The sequence below is a fragment of the Neoarius graeffei genome, chromosome 19 (genome assembly GCF_027579695.1).
Source record: "Neoarius graeffei isolate fNeoGra1 chromosome 19, fNeoGra1.pri, whole genome shotgun sequence".
In the NCBI taxonomy this organism is placed as follows: Eukaryota; Metazoa; Chordata; class Actinopteri; order Siluriformes; family Ariidae; genus Neoarius; species Neoarius graeffei.
In genome coordinates, this window is record NC_083587.1 from 47,425,030 (window position 1) to 47,442,881 (window position 17,852).

Genomic DNA, 17,852 nt, shown 5'->3' on the forward strand with positions numbered 1-17,852 from the left:
TAATTATTTTAGTGGCTTGGAATATTATGCTTTCTTTTTCTGTGTAGTTTTATTGCTTTAATGCCAGCTTCTGTTCAACGCTTTATGTGAATCGCTACACTTGAAATATGTTTAATAGAAGAATAGTTGACGCGTTGAATACTTATTTCTCCCACTGTATTTTGTAATAGCCATACACGAGTCAAAATTCAAGTCAAGTCAAATTTATTTGTACAGCAGTTTTAACAACAGACATTGTCGCAAAGCAGCTTTACAGAAAAGTAATGACTTTAAACATGAGCTGATTTTATCCCTCATCTATCCCTGATGAGCAAGCCTGTGGTGACGGTGGCAAGGAAAAACTCCCTCAGACAACACGAGGAAGAAACCTCGAGAGGAACCAGACTCAAAAGGGAACCCATCCTCATTTGGGTGATGACAGATAGCATGATTATGAATAACTCGCTTCTATAACAGTGTCCTTTATAGTTACAAAGTATAACTGTGTAACCAGGAAAATCATTATAGTTTTAGCAAGAAGTCTGTTTTGTTGACGTTATCAACTGTTCATTGATGGAAACTTGAGTGCAAAACTGTTCATGACAACCAACTGCAGTCCTAAAGTTAGCAAGTCTCAACCGTAGTCCTCAGACACAGATGCATTACTGTAAGTGTCCAGAGCCGTCTTCCAAGTGCGACTTTCGACTGTCCGTATGGGGCCGTCCTCCACAGGAGAGATGTGATGAGACTCCAGCTAGAAGTAGGGCATCAGGATGGATCAGGCAGGTCCGAGGAGCAGAAGAGGTCAGCACCACTGGGGTCTCAGGATCGACATGTAACTCGGAGAGGGACAGACAGAAGGAAGGGCGGGCGGAAACACAGGTTGTTAGGTATACCCAATGTCACCTAAAGAGTAAGAACAGGATACATTTTGCACTGAGTGCAAACAGGGATTAACTATGACAGCATCACTAAAAGGGGAGAGCCGGAAGGTAACACAGTCATGAGGGCAGCCTGGGACATAAAGCAGCCAGTGCGGTGACCCCTGCTGTTGAGGCAGCAGTTTCCTGATGAGACTTTGGTTTGTGGGCTGGGTTTGGTGATCAGGGGCACCTGGGCCCGGTGCCCTGAGATTATAAATATCCATGATTGATTTATTCTCGCTCTCTCTCCAGCAGACGTCCCGTGAGGTGATGTGGCAGCCGCAATGTTCTCAGTTTATGTATTTGACAACACACATCCATTATATTTTACACACATGCACACCCTACACTACTGATAATACTGATGTCCATATTCTATTTTGTAATGTTTGTTCCACTTTTCGTTGTTGTATGTGAAATTAATAAACGTGTTAAACCTTCTAAAATCGGTGCAACTCCGGTCTTGTCATGGCCCAAAGAGCCAGGTTGTGACACCAGCCACTACACCGTCAACAAACCTGACTGAGTGACTGAGAGTGGGGGTTGCGATAGCATCCATACATCCCAGTTTACCAAAACACTCTGTGCCTGAGGACCATCCAGATCTACTCCTTTACCTCATAAAAAGCTATTAACAAAAGGCTTGACTAAACAGATATGGTTTCAGGTCTAGACTGAAACAAACAGACTGTGTTGTTTCAAAATGACTTCCGCTTCTTTCTCTGAGAAATTCCTTTATTTCCTTTTCTCACAGTTTAGTCGTCATTCTGCCCCCCTCTTCGTGTGCTTTTGCTTTTTATGGAGTTTTGTGGGTGTCACTAAATGCAAAAAGCTCCTTTACACATTGTCAAAAGTCAGTCCTTCCTGTGCCAGGACCTGGTCTTCCCAGGCAGTCTCCTGTCCCAGTACTAACCAGTCCCTTAGGGTGGATTGGGAGGTGCTGATCTCCGTTTCTATAGCCCTTGGCCTCTCGCCTATTATACAGCTAGAATTACAGTCGGGGGCTAGTCCTCTGGTAACCGCGAGAGTTTGACTCCGTACCCGCATCTGTATTGCAGCGTGCCTTGCCAGATGGTAGTAGGTACCATTTTTTTGATAATGGTCTTTGGTATGACGCGACCGCAAGTAGAACTCGCGATCTCCCGGTCGAGAGGCGAACACGCTAACCACTAGGCCAGCTTGCAGTAACATTTGCTTGTGAGTACGAAATAAATCATTGTTACTGAAACCTTGGCCTACGTTTTGCCTATGAAAAGATGAACACAACATGGTTTCCAGTGACGTATTGTATGATTCCCATGACACTTAAACCAAAATTTTAGCTTGTAGTACTGTACCTAGCCGTTAGTGCAGATATATTTCAAAGCTGAATCATCAAGGTGAAGCAGAGATGCCTACTAGTACGGATTGGCCGTATTTTGTACGGAAAAGTTACGTAAATACGATGTTACGACAAACAGTGTTATTCTGTACGGAATTATTATAAAGTCTTAAAAAATTCCAGTGAGTTGTTTTTAAATGTCCAAGCGACTTTTTCAATCCATGCGCGATTCACGGCTATTTATTTTTACGACAACCACACATGCTGTGTGTGACATGCGCAGATACCGCACATTTGTTCGTGCTATTTTCGCTCGGCATCACACACGCATGGTACTGCTTCTCAATAGTGGAAATGAAACGCTCAGTATCGGGACAAGTGAAGCACAGGTCTCCGGTGTTCCTCCCACGATATACGGTAGAATGGCCGTGCATTACACCCAGTCAAAAGGGCAATGGATACGCGCACTGCAAACTGTGTAGAACTGACATTAACATCACTCATGGTGGTCGTGATGACTGCACGCGGCATGTCAACTACAAAAAACATATGGAGTATGCTGAAATGGCAGAAAGTAAATCTGGGGGTATCCAGCAGTTTTTTACGAAATCTGTGGATTAAAAGACACGGAACATGACGCGTGCTGAAGCGGTGATGGTTGACCTGTGCTTGGAGTTGAACTTGCCAATTAGTGCCATGAAATGTGAGTTAAACTTATTCAGTTTCTTTTTACATGTCTGATTTTTATTCACTGAAATATCAAACACTGGCTGTACTTCTTTAATTCAAAGTCTTTTCAGTGTTGCAAGTGCAAATGTACATGTAGTATGATCAAAAACAGAATTTTATGATTAGTGCTGTTGGGATTGTGGCAAAAAATTGATCATTCCACTGTTTTAAATACAATTATAAATGTCATTTTATTCAGTGTCTCTTCTGAAGCATTATGCTGGAGTATTTATATATTGGGACATTAAGATAATGTCAGACTCTCTTTGGCATGAAATAAGAATTTTTTAAAATTTTATTAGAATCCGTTAACAGGTAGAACATTTTGCCAGGCAATATAATATAATACTTTTGAGGAGTTACATTCAAAACAATCATTGGTAGTCAACCGTAATGTCTGCAAACAGGGAACACTATTGTATTTAGAAAAATGTGAGAAATTGTATGCTCTAGAAATTTGTTGAGTGGAAATTCAGTTGAGATGGCTGCTCGTGTTTTGTTTATTCAATTCACACAAAACAGTACTTTTTAATAATTTAAATGTTAAACATATTGGTATATACACCTCTTTATAATGGAACTGCGCATAAATTAATGTTACTGAAAGTCATTCCAAAATACTGAAAAATGTTTTCAAGAATACTGAAATTCAAAATTTGGGGTAGGCATCTCTGGTGAAGAGAAGTCAAATTCACCACACACTTTTTGTACTTTTGGAAATGTACTACAGCAGTTTGGATAAAAGTGTCATTAATACTTTAATTTGATTGAAGGAATTTGTTCAATAGCTCCTGGCCTCTTAAAATGTGGTATTTACATTTGCAATGAGAAGTTTGAACTGTTGAGCACTTAGTGAATTTTGAATTGTTCTTTTTCTGGGGCAGAATGATTGTACAACTGTCAGGGTGCAGCCACTTATGGATACAGGTGCAGGGGAGAGCAGGTGAAACAAACTGGAAATGAAGCCAAATCGGAGGACGAGAATTGTAGTCAGAGTAACGGGCAGGGGTCGGTCGATCGGCAAACAGAGCAGCATAGACTAGACGAGAAAACGAGGTTGAAAAGACTGTAAACAAAGTTGAGATAACGAGAAGACAGACGGAAAGTAAATGCCTTGGTCTGACAGGAGAGAAACATTGAATGATACTTTGCAACTGGAGTGTGAGAGAGAGAGGTTTAAGTAACGGAGCTAATTGATGAGGAAATGAGAGACCGGTGTAATTAGTATGCAGGAGACAGGGGGCGCTGAGATTCTTGGGAGTTGGAGTTTAGAGTGGCCATGTGTGGTGGCTGTTTCGAGATGGTGCTCTCAAAAAAAAAAAAAAAAGAATTCAGTGCACAAGTTTTAATTTATTTTGTTTTTCTGAAATGAACACAGGGTAAAAATTATACATACAGCACACCTAATATTTGGTTCCTTAGCAAGTTTCAATTGCTTTTGTTAGCCATCAGCAAACTTCTGGCAGAATTCTGCTTGGATATCTGACCACTCTTTTTGTTAGAATTCAGTTAAATTTGTATGTTTCCTGGCATGGACCCAACTTTTAAGCACAGCCCATACATTTTTGAAAGGAATGAGGTCAAGCTATTCCAAACGCTTAATTTTACCCTGCTTTATCCATTCTACAACCAGCTTTGAAGTGTGTTTTGGGTCATTGTCCTGTTGTGGAACATCCGATTGTGTCCAATTTTCAACTGTATAGCTATTGGTTTGAAGTTATGCTGAAGAATTCTGAGGCAGACATCTTTTATTGTTCCAGCCACTGGTGCGATGCACCAATTCCACTGGCAGCAAAACAGCCCCAGAGCATGATGCTACCACCACCATGCTTAAAGGGATCCTCCAGTGGATATGTTCTCAAACTTATTTTAATTAAAAGTAGTCACAGATTTCAAAAATCAAATTTTCATTTTCGGAGACCAAATAGCGTTCAAGAAAAATGAATTTTCTTTAAAATGCCAGATGGGCTTCCTGTTGTGGTGACATATGCGATGACGTCAGGTAGCGGTCGCTTGGAGCAACTCGGCTGTTTTATATTCTCTGTTTACATCGTAGTTTTGCTAGTTTTACAAGTATTTTGCCGAATTTATCAGTTTTTAAATAAGTATGCCTCATTGTGTAGCATGTAAATGTCACAATGATGCTAAAAAGAAAGCACAAGCTGGAATTAGACTGCATTTCTGCACAGAACATGTAAAGTGTGCTTGCTCAGCTGTGGCAGAGGGTCACCGACGTAAACTGGATCAAACATGAGACTTCACGCTGCAAAATCTGTTTTTACATGATCCCTTTAACAGTTGGTACAGTGTTCTTGGAGTTGAATGCCTCACCTTTACTCCTCCAAACATAGCTCTGGTCACTGCAGCCAGACTTTATTTTTCCTTTGTCCATGTGTTCAGAACTTTAGTTGAGCTTGGAGGTATCGATTTTGGGGCAAGGGCTATTTTCTTGGATGGCAGCCAAGAAATGTAAAATTCACTTGACTGCAGATAGGGACACTGGTGTTCCAGCAGCTTCCAGTTCATGGCAGGCCTGGGACTTAGTGGTTCCTGGGTTGTTCCTGATTACCCATCCAATTTCCTCTCAGCTGAGGGAGACAATTTGCCAAGGTCTATAAGAAGACCCAAAGATTTTGTCCCCTACTAGCCAAAAGGGGATTATGTCGTGGCGATGTCCGTCCGTCCCGGGAAGGGTAGTTACCTTCTGAAATCAACTCCTCTCACAATTTTTGGAGGAATCTCACGAAACTTGACAGGATTCTTTGTTATATGTCGGTAATACACACATTGCAATTTCGTTCAATTCAGTCGCATTTTACCAGAGTTACAGCCCTTGATTACCAAACTCGTACTTTGACAATTTCATGACGGTGTATTAAGCGCTTATAGCATAGATATAGTTGCCGGGGGGGTATTGTGCTCTCTTGTTTAGAAATGGCTCGAAGAGACATTCCTGACTTGGGAAAATCTACAATCATCTTTCTCAGCTCTGCACAGAGTTCCTTGGACTTTTCCATTGTACTCTGTGTTAGTTAATCCAGTGAGTGTTATCAAACAAAGTTCATTTCAAAGAAATCATTGAAATTCCAATATTACCATGACCTTCATGTCCATGATGAGTGTTTATAAACATCTCTGATCTCAAGTGTACATGAAATAAAGCTTAGTTTAGGTGACTTTCAATGTTCAGGTGATGGTTTGAAACTTTTATACAAGCGAAAAGAATCCTAGATGTTCTCAAGCTCCCTGGAAACAGTGTTGTGTAACTGTTAATGTGCAAATGTATTTATTTTTTTGTCAGTATGGAGGAGGGAGCAGCCGAGCGGTGTAAGGAGGCTATTGAGAAAGCGCTGCACTATGACCAGAACAACCCTGAAGCTCTGCAGTTAATGGCGAGCTACCAATTCAGCATTGAAAAACCTGAGGTATGCGCACATCTCGATACAAGAAACCGTCCTGTCTTCTTTGTTGTTTCCTCACACACCAACCACGAAGCATTTCTTTAATTCACTCCACCAGTTACTTCAGAAGCGAACTCAATCAATCAGCTGTGTTGTCGATACATTTTTCTCGTCAGTGCACTGATAGGTTTATTATAATGACATTGCTTAGGTTGGCTGTCAGTTATTTGACCTTACCCAGGAAGCAGAACTTAACAGCTCTGAGAAACAATTGCAGCAGACTTGAATGGCAAAAATTCAAGGAGAGTCCAACTCAGGTCAGAGAACACTTTAATTGAGAGTGTGCCCATATAATGAATTCCCTCTTCCCTGAGGTGAAAGCGTTGCACTGTAATTCTGACCTCAACCACTGGGTGGCAAACTGGTATAAGGTTTTCTGTCCAGGTTCGTCCGGACTGCTTGGTGCAGGTCAGACAAGATATTAAAGTTCACAAGATGGCCATTTTTGTAATGATCCAGATTTGACTGCGTTATTACACAAAGCAAGAGTTCATCTGATTTTACATCTGATCTTATGCATTATGTGGTCTGAGTTAATGCTGCAGCACTTTTAAGTTGTCCTCATTCCTTCCTCCCACTGTCCTACTCATCCGGAGAAGCTCTTCCAGAACTAAATGACGGACTTAAGTAATATGATACATGAATATAATTTTAAAATTGATGCAAACAGCATTTTTTTTTTTTCCCCTCCCAGGAGGGCCGTGACTACCTGATAAAGAGTGTGTCGACGTGGTTGCCGGGTCGCCAGAAGGAGGAAGCGTGTTCAGCAAGCGCAGAGCAACCTGATGAAGAAGATGAGGAGGAGGAGAGATCACAGGTGTGTGCGTGTGTGTGTGAGTGTCTGTGATGATGTCTCTCATGAAAAACCCATTATGTGTCATGGAAAAATCATGAAAAATCTACTAAAATCACAGCTACTAAAATTCTATTACTTTAGTGCTGTCTTTGTAACAATGGTTCTTTTCATACATATGGTTTTGTTCAACACGCAACATTTATTTGTCTTTTCTGTCAACTTTAGAGCACGTTTGGAATAATGCACTCGTGCAGCCGTTTATCAGTTACATTACTGTTTGCCTTCAAACTAAAGAATAGCACGTATAAAAATATTGCTCAAATGTGCAAACAGTTTACTATTGAATGCTTGACTACATTTTTATAGCTTATTAATTTCAAGAGGGCGGCACGGTGGTGTAGTGGTTAGCGCTGTCGCCTCACAGCAAGAAGGTCCGGGTTCGAGCCCCGTGGCCGACGAGGGCCTTTCTGTGCGGAGTTTGCATGTTCTCCCCGTGTCTGCGTGGGTTTCCTCCGGGTGCTCCGGTTTCCCCCACAGTCCAAAGACATGCAGGTTAGGTTAACTGGTGACTCTAAATTGACCGTAGGTGTGAATGTGAGTGTGAATGGTTGTCTGTGTCTCTGTGTCAGCCCTGTGATGACCTGGCGACTTGTCCAGGGTGTACCCCGCCTTTCGCCCGTAGTCAGCTGGGATAGGCTCCAGCTTGCCTGCGACCCTGTAGAACAGGATAAAGTGGCTACAGATGAGGAACAAAACAGAGGCTTATGCTGGAACAACTTTTTATTCTACCCACATTCACTGGATATGAGCAATCGCGTGCTCTCATTGGCTACTCTACTACTGGGATATCAGCTCGTATACTGTGAGTGGAGAAAAACAAAATGGCAGAGCGTGTTGCTGAACCAACCGAGGACGAAATAAAAATTACTTGGAAGCAAAACGGCAAAACATACAAAAAAGCAACACAATATGGAATAAAAGTATTTGATGGCAAGAACGTATCTTTTTTTTTTTTTTAATTTTCCAAGAATTATTATTATTATCGCATTTTTCACAAAAAGCTACTGTCATTTTGCTGGTTTGTTTACATTCTAAGCGGAAATTATTTTGTCGGACGTTTTGGAAAAGTTTTTATATATTGAATTTGCTAAAAATAAAAATGCTCCATTTCTCAAAATCCACTGAATGTGGATAGAATAAAACAGTTATTCCACTTAATCTCATCGTACATGATTTATAGCCTACTCGGTGCTACGCACCTCGTCAGCTATCAGCTCGTGTACGACTCGATTTCGTGGAATAACTGTTAACTTCGTTCCTGTAATCACAGATATTTTTCTGGACATTGCACAATATTAACTGTAACATTAAACAGATAAAACACACACATACCCCTTTTCGACCAACAGGGAATGGGTTCTGTTCTTGTTCACACACCAAATTTTGAACCTTTCAGAGCATTTTGACCAAAAATAAATTGGTTCAGAACCTGAAAAGTTGGTTCCCAGCTGGAATCAAAATACAGCTGTTTTTTCCAGTGCCAACCATGATGACATCGGTGGGCGTGTCATTAGTTTGGAAAGGAAGTGGAGCATAGCAATGGAGAACGCAACAGAAAAGGATACATCATCTGAAAAAAAACATGGACCAAAAACAAATATCTGGAAAAACAGATCTCGTTGTGGATTGTGTAACATCCTCCGTTCATGACGCATCCTTGATTACAACGGTTCTGCTCAAAATTGGTGAAAAACGTGGACTGGTTTGCTAGCTGGCACCGAGGTTCCCTGTTGGTTGAAAAGTGGTTGTATAATCTCATCTCATCTCATTATCTGTAGCCGCTTTATCCTTCAACAGGGTCGCAGGCAAGCTGGAGCCTATCCTAGCTGACTACGGGCGAAAGGCGGGGTACACCCTGGACAAGTCACCAGGTCATCACAGGGCTGACACATAGACACAGACAACCATTCACACTCACATTCACACCTACGCTCAATTTAGAGTCACCAGTTAACCTAACCTGCATGTCTTTGGACTGTGGGGGAAACCAGAGCACCCGGAGGAAACCCACGCGGACACGGGGAGAACATGCAAACTCCACACAGAAAGGCCCTCGCCGGCCACGGGGCTCGAACCCGGACCTTCTTGCTGTGAGGCGACAGTGCTAACCACTATGCCACCGTGGTCGTATAATACCAGTCAAATTTTGGACACATGATGAATGTTGTTTCTCTTTACTTAGTTAACCGGTTTTTGATATTATATGGATTACTACAGTTGTGGTGTTTGAATAGGGCTATTATTTACTATTTACCGTTTGATCTCAAATGCATTAAGAAGGCAAGAATTTGCGCTAATTACCTTTTGACGAGGCACCTCTTAATTGAAAAGCATTCCAGGTGACTACCTCATGAAGCTGGTTAAGATAATGCCAATAGTGTGCAAAGCGTCAAGGCAAACGCTGGCTACTTTGAAGAATCAAAAATATGAAAAGTGTATTGTTTTGTTTTTTTAAACACATTTTTGGTTTACCACATAATTCCATATATGTTCCATGTGCTATTTTATAGTTTTGATGTCTTCTGGATTGTTCTATACTGTAGAAAATAGTCCAAATACAGAAAAACCTATGAATGAAAATTGCAGTCATTGGCAAGTTGAGGGAGGAATAAACACACTTTTGAGACATGCTGTTATGTCACATTGTGGTGCATCGCTTCGCGCTGTCATCCAAGTAATGTATTCTTTGCATAAACACTGCATTACAGCAATAACTATCTAACTAATTCATTAGTACAAAAAGTACTAAGATTTGTCATGCACAACACTTTTGAGTTGTTAAAGCATATACGCAGAACCATGGCCTCACTTTTTGTTTATAAATGCCTTGAGACCTCAAAAATGGCATAGGAATAGTTTTAAGCATTAACAATAAATCTAATATAGTAATTTTTATGATTAAAATGATTCATATAGGTAGCGGTCTGAGTGAATGACCTTGACATCTGTGACATCACTGCGGTAAGGCTATTGGTCTCATCGCCATTTCCACTATACTAAAACATAAAGCTGACTCTAACTCTGATCCTCCATTTTGAGCTAATTTATCACCATGCCATGTAGATGTTGCTGGCGGGTGCAGCAGCACGACAGAAGGTGGATTTACGTTGCGTTCATGGCCCAAAAATGTTCAAACTGCAAAGATTTGGAGGCGTTTTGCAAGAAATTCACAGGCCCGTTGAGCGCCTACGAAGTGGTCTCTCCACATTTTACTGAGGACTCGTACAAAACCGCTGATCTGTTGAGAAGCGTTGGCTATAAGCCCGTATTGAAAGAGGGTGCAGTACCAACAATTAAAGGAAAAGAAAACTACAAGAAAAGGAAAGTAAGTTCAGTTGCACCAGTTCTCCCGCAGTGTGAGCTGAGCAGTAATGGCGGAGTACTCCGTATGGAGAATGAGTGGACCAGTCGTCAGATTTCTCTGCTGGATATGTCTCCTCCCCCCCCCCCACTGGATATGCTTGCCTCAGCAGCAATATCTCACCCTTACATGGAAGAAGCAAATGAACGAAGAACTGAAAGTCGGATTGTTTCAAAACAATCAGCCACAAGATCGGCCTTCAAGAAGCGAGAACACAGACGGGTAAGATGCGACTCTCATTTGGTTACATCACAACAACACTCGTTTACCTGCATTTAGATTGATACATGTAACTTGTATTGTGTCTTTAAGTTACCGGTATAAGATTATTTAATTTGCTTCAGAATGTGATTCTCTCAGTTCATCTGGTTATTTAATTAGCCTTTTACATTTTATCAGTGAAAATGCATGCATGTAAATGTATGTTGCATAAGTTATAACACCTATCCTGTTTTAATGAGAGTCACATGAGACTGTCAGTTCAATTCCATCCAATTCTCTAGACGGCTTTGTTCTCTGGCTTTACTTCATAAGGTGGGGGTCTCCGTGGCCGACATGTTACTATCGGATTCACTTTTTGATGGTTCAAACTGATATGGTTCTACGTGTATAGCAGTAGCATGTACACACACTCCAATTTCAGGACGATCACAGTCAGATGTATTACTATCTGAGGAATCTGAAGAATCTCCAATAAATCCGAACGAAGAGGCCACTGCAACCACTCTCGCCTGCCGAGTCTGGCTTTGGTCTATAGCTGTCAAAGGCCTCGGCCTTAAAACCGGTTACCGCAGTGATGTCACACACTCAGGGCTGGCTGGCTTAGCGGGGCAGCATGAATGCCAACTTTGCGGTCGATTTTAAGTCTCAAATATATATTTTTTTTATTCCCAATTATGCAGCATACAAGAGTCAAGGATGGAGATACTATCCACTCAGAAATGTATTTAAAAATAAAGGTTCTGCATATCTCCTTTATCACTCCATGTGCTCCATAAGAAAGCACAATTATAAATCAATCACAAACTCCAACAGGGAGTGATTCAAATCTGATGGTGCAGTGATTTGATTATATTAAGAAACTAATTATGAAATGAGCGCTCTCTTTTCCTGATTGGTATATTTTGATGGAGACGTATGATTGCACGATATTATTAAGTATTGCCATTTCAAATAATCAAGATCAGCTCAAATGCTGGTGAATAGGTGCCTGTGGAATGATTGTGACAGGTGGAGATTTTAATCCTTGGGGCACTTTAATTTGTTAGGTAAAGAATAAAACATCAGGGCATGTGCTATAGGAATTTATATCCCTCATCAAAAACCTCCCATGCAGGGATTGGCTAAGGATGGCTCACGTGACATAACATAGTTCCACCACTGATTAAGTAATGTATCTCGTGACGTCAAAAAAAAAAAATGGATGTTGTAAGTCAGTCGTGGTATATCCTGGATATACCATTAACTGACGTCACAATTTCAAGCTATACGGTTGACTCGAGTCACAGCTGTGGCTCTGCGAGCATTTCTGTGTGTGTAGATATACGTATCATGATCGTGCTTAGCGAGGCAGGCGATAGCACGGTACACTGCACATGCGCAGGTCGAAGGTCGGTCCAAAGTAAACAACAAACATGGCTGCTTCTAGTGAGTTTATGCTGAGATTCAATCTCAGACGATGAGGATTTGGAGGATTTTATAGAATCAACTGCTAGTGAGAAAAAACAAAAAACAAATAAAGTATGGATTAGCCACCTTTAAGGAATACTGCAATTTTGTAGACATGAATTATGAAGCGCTAGTTAACACTTTTAGTTTGGAATTTTTTGATGAAGGGTATCAATCTAATATACCATGCACTGAGAGGCACCGGAAATTACGGATTCTCTTCGGTGACTGGCTGTGTCTCTCAGAAACTAATACTATGCGAGTCACCTCAGAGAATCCATAATTTCAACCACATCCTCTCAGTGCATCATATATTGGATGCAGTGTGGTGTTGTGGTGTGGTGCATTACCTCACCAAAGTGGATTGTTTGCCTGTTAACAGCATGTCCTGTTCCTCTTATTCTTCTTGCACCAGAGCAACTTGCAACAATTACTATTTTTAGTTTATTCATGAACACCACATTGTGCTTTTTGATATGTTTATAGTCATGTGGCAGCGGGGGCGTGGTCAAGCATCGGTCTGTGACCGGAGGGCGGAGTCAGGTCTGCAAAGGGGGAGGACTCCATGGGGCTGTTCTCTTCTGTGCTCGCTCCCGGGTTTCGGCACCACTGTAACAGTTCGTATAGGTGGGTGGAGCACAGAAGGACGGCAGGCCAGAACTGAGTTCACAAAACTCTTTTTATTTAGCTTTTCAGCTTCTATATTTACTCTTTCATACACTCAGACACACGCACACACATCAGTCGTCTGGGTGGGGAGAGAGCTCCCTCTGCTCTCGCTCTCTCTCCTTAAATAGGGCGTGGTCACTGGGAAGACACACAAACACATTAATTAACGACAGGTGTAGTGATTCTGCCACTTACCTTCCCTGACTCCGCCCTCCGGTCACAGACCGATGCTTGACCACGCCCCCGCTGCCACAAGTCATACAGTACGTTTACATGCACATCCAAATCGAGCTGCTGTCGGTAATCGAGCTAAAGGTCCCAGCAGGGGTGCCAGAGAAATCCAATCCTACATGCACACAAGGAAATCGAGCTATTGTGTGAGGTACATTGTGCACCCGAGCCACAGGTGGCGCTACACGCCCCATCGTGTTGGTACACTTCCGGTTGTCGTCATGAAGAAGAGCTATTCAAGAGTATAAACAAAGTTATCAGTTCCGTGTTCGCAAGAAGAGTGTTTGTAGTTTGTATGTACGAACAGAAGTGTTCCTCATAAAGTGGGCGGCTAAGGTGAAGTGTCATGCCGACCGAGGCTGTTTTTTTTTTTTTTTTTTCCCGACCGAGGCTGTTGTGTTTCCCACTTGTGGTCTTGTCACTCGTCACTTCCGGAAGGGGCAGTGCTGAAGTAAGTAGCTCGACTCCGTAGCTCGATAGGGTTTACGTGCACTAAGTAGCTCGGCAAAAATCGCATAATCTAGGTCGTGTAGCTTGATTACGAGAAATCAAGTTCGGCTCAATTTCAGCCTAGCTAAGGTGTTTCCATGCCATTTAGAACTTCGATTTCAGTCGAGCAACGGCAGAAATTCGATTTTCTCTATGTGCATGTAAACGCACTGACTTTGTCATGCAATGTTTGTGAGACAAGCTAGTTAACAGTTATTCCACAAAATCAAGTCGTACGTGCGCCGATAGCTGATGAGGCGCGTAGCACCGAGTAGGCTATAAGCCATGTACGATGAGATTAAGTGGAATAACTGTTTTATTCTATCCACATTCACTGGATTTTGAGAACAGAGTATTTTTATTTTTTACAAATTCGATAAATTAAAACTTTTATACAAAACATCTGACAAAATCATTTCCGCTTAGAATGTAAACAAACCAGCGAAATGACAAGAGCAATTTGTGAACAATGCTATAATAATAATTCTTGAAAAAAAAAAGATACGTTCTACCATCAAATATTTTTATTCCATATTTTGTTGCTTGTATGTTTTGGGGTTTTGCTTTCGAGTAGAGTTTTTATTTCATCCTCTGTTGGTTCAACAATACGCTCCGCCATTTTCTTTTTCTCTACTCACGGTATATGAGCTGATATCCTCGTAGTAGAGTAGCCAATCAGAGCGCATGATTGCTCATGTCCAGTGAATGTGGATAGAATAATTCCTGTTATCACTTATAGCAGTTATAAAAAGATGTTCCATCACCAGCCCGTTTTTTCTTCTCTCTCTTGAAGTTAATAATAATAATAATAATAATAATAATAATAATAATAATGGAGAACACAACACAGCTCGTAATGTTACCAAGGAATTGGAAAGTTCTTCGACGGTATATGACTAGCAATTCAAACATTTCCTAAATTGTCCAGTTCTTGCATAGGTTAAAAGTATGATGGTAAGACCTGATTTTGTACGACGTTCCAACGCATCCAACATATGACATGATGACATGGGCGTGTAATTCTTTCGAGAAGGATAAGATTAAAGCTAGACTGCCTTTCAGGTTTTTCAGGTGTAGATCATAAAAATAATTTTCCCTGACACCTGATTTGTTTTTGTTTAGTGGACTTAAACCTACTGAATTCAAATCACAGACTTCCAATTTTATTAGTTTTTTTTTTAAATAGAGCAATTAATGAATTTCAGGCCACCTGGCCCTAAATTCTCTGCTATTTTTTCCTGCTTCACCATGACCCAATTCAAGATATTACGTCATGCATCATGTGGTGGACTTTCCCTGTTCGTGCAAGGCATTGTGGGATACAAATTGGAAACAGGAGAGAAAAATGGAGGATGCGAGTGTGTGAATGAAACGTGAAAGACCGACTACAGTAACGGAAAGCGAGAAGAAAAGATGTTATGTTGCGAAGGAAAGGAAACGCAGGACCAAACTAATAAATATCGGCGGTCAGCGAGCACCTCGGTGTGATCAGCTGTTTGTTTAGCGACAGAATGATGTAACTGTCAGTGCACAGTCAAGGTAAACCTGTAGATGGCAGTAATGCAACACTGTGGATGCCAGCTGCCGTAAAACCCAAAAGAAGGTGGTAAACCTGCACATGCGCACACGAACTTCCTCTGTCTGCTTGACTGCGCAAAGCAAGCGATTTCATGCACATTATTTGCTCGGGAATCCCCTCAAATGAAATAACTTCCCAGCCACCGAATGGCCTGTTTTTTAAGATATTACAGAAATAAACGCATCACAATGACCAAATTTCAGAGGGAACTAAAATTTCACCGATTTTATGAAATCGAAAGGACGTCTGCTTTTAAGATTAAGATATTTCTTTAGGAATGAGAAAAGTGTGGTGAAGCAACATACTGCTCAAGAGATTTCATAGTGTGCGTTTGTGTTTGGTTTATATGTATGTGAGAGTTTGATTGAGGGACAACTTTGACCTCCGTTCCACTGGCCAGGCTAAAAAGCAGTGCTGCATGAAGCTTCTTCGAACTTTGAAATGAGTTCTCGGATGGAGAAAGCTAGTGGGAGTTGAAGAGACTAATCCTTTCATTTCGCTCAGTCACACTGTTCTGCAAGGCAGTCATGCACACACATGCTCGCGCGCACACACACTGACCCTATACCTTAACATCCCTCTTTGTAACTTGAAATCCAGACATTTTACTCAAAGTCAGCAAAGATTATGCACTCTCAGAGGTTGGCAAAAGCAATTTCTTTGCTTGTCTGTATACATCACTGCCCTGAAACGAATCTGAAGAAATGAACAACAGTCTTGTTTTATTTCTCTATTTGCTTGTTGTTTGGATCATTTCTGTTTTTTTGATTTAATAGCTGCAAGCGTTATGTGATGGCAAATTAAACACCATTCTTTCATGTTCTGCTCGTTTCCTGTGAAAAGCAAAATGAACAGGATGTAAAAGCCACAGTGTAATTGGGATCAGATTTGGTTCAATGCCGTCATGATGAAAACCTGATGTGGTAGCACTCTTGCATTGAGATACACACGCACGCACGCACGCACGCACGCGCACACGATGAGGTAGGAAGCCAGAGTGGTTAATGAGTAGACGAAGTTGAAAAGGCGAGAATGGCGCAGACAGCAGGGAAGAGTGCAGTCAGCAGAAAAGAAGACAAGGCTCTGATGAAGTGCTAATGAGCCAACAGGTTCGGAAAAACACTGGTAGACGTGCTGCACATAAAAGAGCATCTTACATTTGCATCGTGCTCATCAAGCTCCAACCACCTAAGAGCATAACAGTGTATGTAATTATAAGGGTAGCTGTTCATTCACGTGCACTCACAGTGCATATGGTAGCAATTGACTACAGGGACAAACACAACAATAGTCAATGAGGATACACTGGAATTTTGTTCACTGAAAACCAGACAAAAATGACAGTTTGGGGTTATGGCCAAAAATCTAAACATGCTGTAAACGGAGAGAGAGAGAGAAATCCTTTTTTTTTTTATTTTTTATTAATAGCTCAGTCTTGTGGACATTAAACTGTTTTTCCATTAACTCATAGTTATATAATTAGGCAATCATACTATTACTACTAAATTTTACTACTATCATGAGCACTACTTGTCACGTATTCCCCTTTTCAGTGTGCACTTCTGCTCTCAACCCACGTCATGGCTGTCGGCGTGAACAGTACTGCTTCTGGGTTGATTCCAAATGTGTCATGATTGTTTTCACCCGGGTTTTTTTTATTCGTTCTTGATTCGTGTATGTAAACAATAATGTTTCACTGTTTCAGTGCAAAGTTTCATTCAGTTAACGTCCATTTCGAAACCTCGGTTCTTGCCTGGTTGTCCTAGTTCTTTTCCTATTTGATTTGACCTCTTGGTTTTGACCCACACTGCTCTTTCCACTTTACAATGCAAGTCTGTTTCCTGTATTTTGACTTTCACCATGGACTAAAAAAAACATGCTGCGCACTTGCGTCCTGCCTCTTTACCACTAACAGATATGTTACACTACTATTACGACTGCTACTACTCATACTACTACTATTATGATAATTACTACTGTTAATATTGCTAGCACTATTACAACTAATGGTAATACTATTATTATTATTATTATTATTATTATTATTATTATTATTGTTGTTACTACCTCTACTACTACTTTTACTGCTATTAATAATACTAGTTCTATTACTACTACTGATAATTGTTACTAATTCTATTACTACTATTAATACCACTAGTACTATTACTACTACTATTGATGATTATGCTACTGTTATTACTACTTATTACTACTGTAACTATTAATACCACTAGTACCATTTACTACAACTACTATTGATGATTCTGCTACTGTTATTGTTACTACTTCTATTATTACTATTACTACTATTAATACCACTAGTACTATTACTACTATAGTTGATTCTGCTACTGTTGTTACTACTTCTATTACTACTATTAATACCACTGGTACTACTACTACTACTACTGTTGATTATTCTGTTACTGCTATTGTTACTACTAAGGGCAGTGGCTAGACTTTGCTTGGAGCTGGTCTAGAATGGAGATGTAAGGCGCCTCCTTCCTTCCACTAGCCTGGGTGGACACCTTGGGCAAGTGTTAGTACACCCTTAGCCTCCCTTGACCAGGGATACGGTTCCTA

At 40.9% G+C, this 17,852-nt stretch overlaps 1 protein-coding gene across 2 annotated transcripts in view; it reads left to right on the plus strand.

Annotated features, from left to right (window-relative positions):
* Positions 1 to 17,852, plus strand: part of si:dkey-12j5.1 (uncharacterized) — a 192,627-nt gene that overhangs the window by 36,966 nt on the left and 137,809 nt on the right. For both annotated transcript variants that reach the window (XM_060900199.1, XM_060900200.1), the window contains exons 6-7: positions 6,254 to 6,377; positions 7,108 to 7,230. In XM_060900199.1, the coding sequence (XP_060756182.1) occupies positions 6,254 to 6,377; positions 7,108 to 7,230 (247 nt within the window). The remainder of the gene's footprint in view (positions 1 to 6,253; positions 6,378 to 7,107; positions 7,231 to 17,852) is intronic.